The sequence below is a fragment of the Castanea sativa genome, chromosome 2, assembly GCF_040712315.1.
Source record: "Castanea sativa cultivar Marrone di Chiusa Pesio chromosome 2, ASM4071231v1".
Lineage (NCBI taxonomy): Eukaryota > Viridiplantae > Streptophyta > Magnoliopsida > Fagales > Fagaceae > Castanea > Castanea sativa.
Window position 1 is genome coordinate 14,736,596 of NC_134014.1, and position 8,753 is coordinate 14,745,348.

At 33.8% G+C, this 8,753-nt stretch overlaps 1 protein-coding gene across 2 annotated transcripts; it reads left to right on the plus strand.

Annotated features, from left to right (window-relative positions):
* The first annotated feature begins 1,652 nt into the window (after nt 1-1,652).
* Nucleotides 1,653-6,030, plus strand: LOC142624136 (uncharacterized). Of its 2 annotated transcripts, none has more exons than XM_075797648.1 (6): nt 1,653-1,966; nt 3,432-3,813; nt 4,381-4,577; nt 4,671-4,812; nt 4,970-5,129; nt 5,577-6,030. In XM_075797648.1, the coding sequence occupies exons 1-6, from the start codon at nt 1,896-1,898 to the stop codon at nt 5,597-5,599; spliced, it is 975 nt and encodes a 324-aa protein (XP_075653763.1). In that variant the 5' UTR covers nt 1,653-1,895; the 3' UTR covers nt 5,600-6,030. The 2 variants fall into 2 exon arrangements, with proteins under 2 accessions (XP_075653763.1, XP_075653765.1); XM_075797650.1 differs by having other exon boundaries at nt 4,970-5,061.
* Nucleotides 6,031-8,753: the final 2,723 nt, after the last annotated feature.

The following is an 8,753-nucleotide window of genomic DNA, read 5'->3' on the forward strand; positions in this document are numbered from 1 at the left end:
TCTTAGCTTTCAAATATATTAATTTCATCAAATCATTCTTAGTTTTTTATTTTGTTGATACATAAAGTGATATGAACATGAAATATTGTTTATACTAAGTATTGCCATTGGAAAAAAAATATATAGTTAGATAAGATCAAATGGCCGTTAAAAAAATTAATCGTGCCTCACAATTTCATGTCACATTTCACCAAATCATTCTTAGTTTTTTTTTAAATTTTTTTTTGTTGATACATAAAGTGATATGAACATGAAATATTGTTTATACCAAGTATTGGCATTGGAAAAAAAAAGAGGTTAGATAAGATCAAATAGCCATTAAAAAAATTAATCGTGCCTCGCAATTTCATGTCACATTGCTCTTACTAATGGCCACAAATGCATAAATTGGAAAACTATTTCCTCAAAACAATCATTATTATTTAGTTATCGATTGATAAATACAACGATGTGAACACAAAATAATCATAATGCTGATTCTCAAATAATAATAATAATAATAATAATAAGACAAAATTTATGTATAGTACTTTAGGTGCTGTTCCTTAAGTTATTCTCTTAAGATTCAAACATGTGGCTACTTAACTAAAAAATACACTTTCATCCCATGAGAAAAATTTCACATAGCAGAATCTTAAAAGGAAAACTTAAGGAGTAACACATAAGTACTGTACCTAAGTCTTGCTCGTAATAATAATAATAATGAAAAGTGGTGTGATGTTCATAGGTCCCTCTTAGGGTTGCCTACTTTTTTTGGATTGCTTTTTATCTATAGAGAATCTCCACAAGTGAGGTACAATTGTTTTGGATTGGTGTTGTATGTGTAAGAAGAGTGGGGGGGTGGGGGAGGGGGGGTTAGTGGATTGTCTGTTTGGACTCCAATGGGTTATGCCACAGAGTTATTAATATATTTGTTGCTTAGTAGACATCAAAATATAATTTTTTGGAGGCCTGTGTCACATTGTATTATGTAGTGTCTTTGACAATAATAGAATGTAAAAGTTTTGAAAGATGTGAAAAATTTATCCTAATTGCATAATTTGTTGGATTAAAGTGTTGCTTTTCATTTTATTCCTTGTTTTTTTTTTCTAAATATATTTGAGTATTGTAATTTGAGAGATGGAGAACTCGTTCGAGATGTGATATAAGCTTTAACTTATTTGAATTTTTAGCTTATTTTTTATGCTATTCATGAGTCTTATTGTACTTTTTGATACTATTCATCGACTCTATTATACTATTCAGTTAGTTTTTAAATTTTTTTTTACAGTATTTTCAGCAAAAAGTTTTCAATTTTAGTTAAATAGTTTGTTCTCGAACGAACTTGATTGTACTTCTCCAGGTACACCATTGATGTAATTGAATTTTTTTTATTTAAATTTAATTTGTTTTCCCTCCCCTTGAGTGTGTATTATTATTATTTTTTTTTTTTGGGTTTCTCAAAAATTTCCAACTTTTTCTACAAAAAAGAAAGATTAATAAATATAAGTGGTTCGTGTGTATGGTGGGAAAAGGCAACTATATTTGGGCTCAAATGAAGCACATGGAAGAGAGGGAAACCCAGTATTGACTGATTGGGCTTGGGCAAAAGCCCTAGTAATAATAAAAAAGATAGGGATACAGCATACAGGTCCCGTAATCCGTTACACTCGCTCGCTTTTTAATTTTTTAAAAATTCAACGCTATTACGTACTCTCTCTCTAGCCGCCACCTGCTCTCCCGTCCCGTCTGTCTCCCCAGTCCCCTGCAAATTCCAAACCGACTGGAACTTTCTCAAAAAATCTTGTTGTCAAAGTCTCTGAAAAAAACACACACATCCTCAAAATATCAGTGTAGGTCATTGCAGACAAAATAGAAAACCCAAACAGTGGCACAAAAGCCATAAAGTCTGTAGGATGGCCATGGAAGCCGAGGCTACAACTGCTCCTGGCTTGGCCCTTGCTGACACCGATATCAATTGGGACAGGTTTCTCTTTTCATTTCATTTCTCTCTTTTTCTTTCTCTTTTTATTTTTTTCGTTTTTTTCCACCCCTAAAATCCAAATTATGAAATTACACCTTTTCTTTTCCTTCCCATTTTGCCACTGTTCGGTCCAGTATGAAATTACACGTTGAATTGTCATTTTGGTCCATAATTTTTTTTTGTCATTTTAATCCTTAAACTTTAGTGTTCATGTAAAAGATCATTCCGTTCATTGTGGACTAGCTTGACAAAAATGATTAAATTTTTTTGTTTTTGAGGACGAACATAACAATAACAATAACAATAACAATTCATCTAAATTTAGAATGTGTAATTTGGATTAGAGGGTTTATATATATATATATATATATATATATATATATAATAACCTTTCTGTGGACGAGTCATTTGCTTTTGTTCTAAAAGGTTGCATTTGATCTTTTAGCTGGCTGTGGCATTATTTCATCTTCATTTGCATATTTGCACGGACCAAATTGATGTTTTTTCTTTTTAATAATTCGTGGTTGGGACTAGGGGAGGGGGGGTTGAACTCTGGATGTCTCCATTAGAAACATTAGGAAGTGTCGCGAGACAGCCTGAAGCGGAGGGGAAAAATACGAGGTACTTTATTGCTTAGTCTGGCTTTTATGGAAGCTTTAACAATTTATGGACTGACTTTAGCATTAGCACTTTTATTTGCGAATCCCTTTGTTTAATCCGATAAAAAAAATATGTATTTTTTATTAGTTGACCTACAATGCTCTTGGCATATGTGTGTTATTATGTTAGATATTAAGAAGCAATTTTTTTAGTTTGATTTGTACTTTCCGTGAACCACGCTTAAGGGTCATATTTTTGCCTCTAATCAAGAGTAGTTGCTTATGCCAGCCTGTCACATTGAATTGTGACTTAATAAGTAACCTCAATGGTTGCATAATCAACTGAGGACCAGACCTCATGAAGTGAATAAGTGGTAATCGACTGAGGACCAGCCTGACACTTATTTGATCATTTTTTTTGGAATAAGTGGTAATTTATCAGGAGGCACCTTGATCATGAAGTTTTGTGATGTGTGCAGCTTCGTGAAATTAGTAATTGTATGGAGTAATTTTTAGGTCTATATATGGTTTGTCAATTTTGGTTAGTGAAACAATTCAAGAATGCAGTTGGGAAGGATGAATGCTTGATTTTGTGCTTTGTAACTAAATACTTTTCTCTCCACTTTGAATTCTACGATTGTTGTGATTTGCCATTGTACAACTAGTCTGTGACCCCACCCCCCCCAAAAAAAAGAGGAAAAATTGAACGAAAACTCAGCCACCAACACCATTTCTTTTGCAGTTCAGTTAGAGTTTCTTCTTGATACTGATTTTACATTGCATGTCTTTTATATGTGGGAAGTCATTTGATGTGCTCAAATTTGGTCTAGAAATAATTCTTTTTTATAATCTTTTTGGCCTCACTTTAGGTTGGACAAGACAAAGTTTCATATCATTGGAGCTATCCTCTTTACTGCTCAGTCAGCCTTGTTACATCCTACAGCAGTTGTAAAGACTAGAATGCAAGTAGCTGGTTCTGGTCTTTCTCGCATGCGAGGAATTTCAGTATTTAAACATATATTGAAGACTGATGGTATACCTGGCCTCTATAGAGGTTTTGGCACTTCTGCTGTTGGATCATTGCCTGGTAGAGTCCTGGCTTTGACATCACTTGAAATATCAAAAGATATGATGTTAAAATATATTGAAGGTTTAGATATAGCTGAATCATCGCGTGTTGGGATTGCAAATGGAGTGGCAGGAATGATGTCAAGTTTGGTTTCTTGTGCCTACTATGTGCCTTTGGAGGTGGTAGGTGAACTTATTCTTTCCATTATATACACTCCTTTTGTGTCATTTTTTTAATCTAGAAATATGGGAAAGATACTTGGAAGGAGAAAAATGGCTAGGCATGCCCATAATGTATATTTTGTTATTACTTGATGGTCGCTACAATTCTAATGTCACAGCTCATAAACTTTTTGAGTTGTTTTGATCCCATTGTGCATACAAGTGAGCTAAATAAACTATTTGCTAATATTTTGTGCCAATATGTTATGTGTTATACTATTTTATGCACTGTTGCTTAGATCCAAAGGTCCAAAACTTGTGGAACTTTTTCTTCTTTTATTATTGGGCTCAAATGCATTAAAACTTATTCAGTTTAGATTGGATTATAAAAACAATGTGTCTCTTGTGAGCTTGGTAGCTAGAGGCCAGTGTTTGGAATGAAACATTTTGGGTAAATGTCTTGTATTATGCATAGTTTTTTATGTTTATACCATTTACCTATAAAAATAAAGCATTTTGGTTTTTTGAGAGTTAAGCACCAAAGGAACCCATGACAATGACTTATAATTGTAAGCGATGCATTCTCAGATCTGCCAGAGACTAATGGTACAAGGGCTTCCTGGGACTACAGTCTGCAATGGACCATATGATGTTGTGTGTAAAGTGATTAAGGCTGAAGGGTTCCGTGGTATGTATAGAGGCTTTGGATTGACAGCCCTGACGCAGTCCCCAGCATCTGCACTTTGGTGGGGTGCCTATGGAGCTGCCCAACACATCATTTGGAGGTTCATCTTAATGTTCCAGTGATCTATCTTATTCCTTCACAGTTAAAATGTGGACCAATGTGTTCTCCTCTTTAACATTTCTTATCACTTTAGGAGCTTGGGCTACAGAGATGACATGGACAAAAAACCATCTCATATAGAGATGGTGACGGTTCAGGCAACAGCAGGAATGGTTGCTGGTGCTTGTTCATCTGTTATCACTACTCCCATTGACACTGTGAAGACACGACTGCAGGTAAAGTAATGTGTGTGATCCTCTGATTCCATTTCCAGCTCCAAAGGATAAAGAACTTACCCTTTTATGTATCATGTTTGGTGCAACCTGTTGGATATGTCATACATGGAATAACTCTAATATAAACTATTTCGAATTTGGCTCACTTACATTGAAGGTCATGGATAATTTTGGTGCTGGAAGACCAACAGTACTCAAGACGGTGAGGACGCTCCTTAAGGAAGATGGATGGCAGGGCTTCTATAGAGGGTTTGGACCTCGATTCTTAAATATGTCACTCTATGGAACAACAATGATTGTTACCTATGAACTTATAAGTATGTTGGCCCTTTAGTTGTCTCATTTTGAAAATGGTTGTATCTGAAGTATATATGCAGCTTTTTGCTTTGTTAGGAAATCTGGTGCACATGCTTTTAATTGCATCAGCTATCTACACAATATGTCCCTCAATTCTAGCATTTTCCCCCCCATATTGTTTTGGAATTTTGGTATTGCCTAGAACAGAAATTGGTGTCCAATTTTAAAATATAAAGAACATTGTGGATATTCTTATTACTTGAAAAAAAAAATGGCTGCAATGTTCCGTGTTCCTTTTTTTTTTCCTTGAATAGAAATTTATAAAAAAAGAAAAAAATCTGTGATTGTTATTTTGCATGCGTGCATTGTATCTTATCTTGATTCTGGTTGGTTGTTGTACTAGCTATGACTAGAAATTCCATTTGATTTCAACTAATTTGTGTTTTCTTCCTCACTTGTTTTATCAGAGAGGTTATCTGTGAGGCAATAATGAGATATTGAGCTTGAGAGCAAAGTTGGCTTGTGCAAAACTGAAGTTATTTGAACTGCAAGGAAATTGATTCTGGCAAGTTCAAATTTCAGAGACTGAGAATGTGGAGACAGCCCTAAAGTTTTGGATGACACAACGTAGGAATAGTTGGAATCTAGCCATTCTTAGAGAGAGGATTTTCAATTCACTTCCCTTCTCTATAGTTTTGATTAGAAGGTGGTATGTTTTCCCGAAATTTGTTAATGTTTTACGCCATTGAATTTCAATTGCTTATTCTTCCCTGTCATGATGTCGTTGGACTGCAATTCATAGAAACTGCATAACAACGGCATCCTGTGATCCAGGTATTTGACAGGATTTTGGAAGACCGGTTGTACTGCGAAACATTAATATTTCTCGTAATTCTAAATAATATATGAAATATTAATATTTCTTGATAATTCCAAATAATTATATGAATTTAACCTTTCATTCACAAAAACTTATCCAAAATGGGAAGTTGTATCTAATTTATTGGGCCATTTGGAGCCTCAAATGGAAAAATAGACTATAAAGTATAAATTCAAAATCTAAGAAAAAATGAAGTGAAAAAACAATTTTTTTTTTAATCTTTCATGTTTAGTATTGCAAGTATCTGTATTTCGATGGAGGTTTGTAGCTTTCGGCTGCTATGTGTTGGTGTGTTGATGGTTGAGATCTAAGTTGTCAATATTGTACCAATGACCATTTCAATTTGGTTAGGAAACGAAAATGTTTTATAAGCCAAAATATTAGACCATATATATATATGAATTTTTTTTTTTTTGAGAGAGAGTTTCAATTTATAGCGTTTGTTTATCTTATTCAACTATTATGAATTTTTTTGCCAATTAAGCTTCAATTGCTAACAATTTCGTTAGTTGTCCCGTTTCAAAACAATCTGGAAAACTAGCATCTGGAGTTTTTAAAACTCGAGATCAATGCAGAACTCTAGCTACTAATACTTGAGTTAGGGATTTTTCATACAATGACGTGGACAAAGTTTTCCACGTGGAAATCAAGGTTATAAAACTCGCTTTTAAACTCGAGTTACAGAAACTCATTTTTTGACCAATTAAAATCAAGCTTTCAAACCTCACTCATCACTCTCAAACTTTTAAACACTTCCTCACTCTCACACTCACTCTAAGACACCCACACTCTCACACTCACTCTCAGACAGCCAAATCAAACACTCTAATTGTCAAACACTCTCCTCTTCAGACACCGAAACCTACCCAAATCACTCACTCTCACCCTCAAACAATCTCTTCCTTCAAACAGTCTCCTCCTTCAGACACCGGCACCCACACATTCAGACACCCAAACACCGGGGATGCTCACTCACTCTAGTGGAGACGTTCCTCTCATCGGCGGCCCGAGGACCCTCAGTCAAAATCCTCCTTAAGGTATGTTTTTTTCATTTCTATGTTCATTTATAGTTGGACCCAATTTATTCGTTCTTCTAATGGATTTTATTTGGTTTGTACCCTTTTTTGTTTGGCTGTTGTTAATTGGTGTGTTTGATTGATGGAAAAAATGTTGGAAAGAAATGATTTTGAGTTGGGTATTAGAGTTTCTGAGGGTATAGTATTGAGTTAGCTTTTTAATTTTCATATTCTTGAAACTTTGTTTGGAATATGTCTTCGTGGGGTCCTCTTTTTAAAGAACAACTATAGTTAGAAGCTGTAAATTAACAAATGACACCCTTCAATATGTTGTTCATGAAAGTAAAATAATTGGATAATTAGTCAATTTTTATTGCATTTCATTTACATAGCTATAGTTATTCAATAAAGTATTAGAGAATATCAGCTTCAAGATTTGATAACTGTTTGATCATAGCTTTCTAAACATGTGAAAACCTTTTAAAGAGAGATTAGTACCAATCAGGCATAATGGAACAAGACCAAGGGGAATCCCCATAGGAGCTTCATTTGTTTCAAATTTAATTACTTCCACCTCTTACAGTTTTATATGAAGTAAAAATGTCATCTTGAACTAAAATAGAAGAAGGGTAGGGAAAAATAAAAACTAAAAATAATATAAAACATCTAGTAGTCAATATAATTCACCTACAAGGACTTCAAATTAAACAAAGGCAACACCTTGTAAATGCAATACAAGTTATTATTATTATTATTATTATAAATCAACCAATAATGCAAAAACCACCTCCAATCTCTACTCTCAGTCAATGAAATGGCTATGGTAGTGTCAATTGAAATCTCCTCAATCTTTTTGGGTCTCTCCCACCCAAAATCAGTCTCATAAAGATCCAAATAGATTGCATAGGAATTAGGATTTTTGGAATAGCCCATGTTGTATGTCCGTCTAGGTGGTTGAACATCAGGTGCAGTTGTCTCCTTTCTTTCTCACTGAAATCAAAGTTTGGGATCTCCATTTGGGTGTTCAGGATTTCAGTTTTTAGCTCATAAAGCCCACTTGGGTGTTCCTATGTGAGTTCAATTTCTACAAGAATTTTCATCTAGGTGCACTCATTTTTTTCATGTTCTAATTTTGTTTTTGATGAATTAAAATTGTTTGTGTATGTGGGGGCTTTGTATGTTTTGGTGTTGCATTCATTTGATTTGAGGTGAAAATGGATATTGGGAAGTTTATTGGTATGGTATGCTAAGAAAGGTAAAGGTCTAGTCTTTTGAGAGCTCTAAATAGTTGTTTTCTAATGGCTTTTTAATGAAAGTTAAGGATTTTCTACTTTCACGTGCTTTATAAGATGGAAATATTAGTAAAGAACTTTTGCAGTCACCATTCAAGGCTCTTATGTTAATGCATAGATGCTTTTCTTTCATTACACGCATATTATATAAGTAATTTTGGTTAATTGTGCTTATTGAGATGTAAATTTCAGCTGTGTACACATGTTGCAAGGATGGTATCAATTTTTTGAGGTCTTGTTAATTATTATCCCCTCTAATTCTTATTCATAAAACAACATTTAACACTTCCTAGTATAATTTTAAATTCATCTAGTTGAGGTGTGATATGATTGCATCGCAATATATATATATATATATATATATATATATATATATATATATATATATATATATAAATTAGTTATACCAATCTGTAAAGAAAAATGTTTACTCAATTTATTAACTTCATATGGGCA

Coding starts and splice junctions, on each gene's coding strand:
- LOC142624136 (XM_075797648.1), top strand. CDS start 1,896: ATGGCCATGGAAGCCGAGGCTACAACTGCTCCTGGCTTGGCCCTTGCT. Junction 1,967..3,431: donor ACCGATATCAATTGGGACAG/GTTTCTCTTTTC, acceptor GCCTCACTTTAG/GTTGGACAAGACAAAGTTTC. Junction 5,130..5,576: donor TGTTACCTATGAACTTATAA/GTATGTTGGCCC, acceptor TTGTTTTATCAG/AGAGGTTATCTGTGAGGCAA.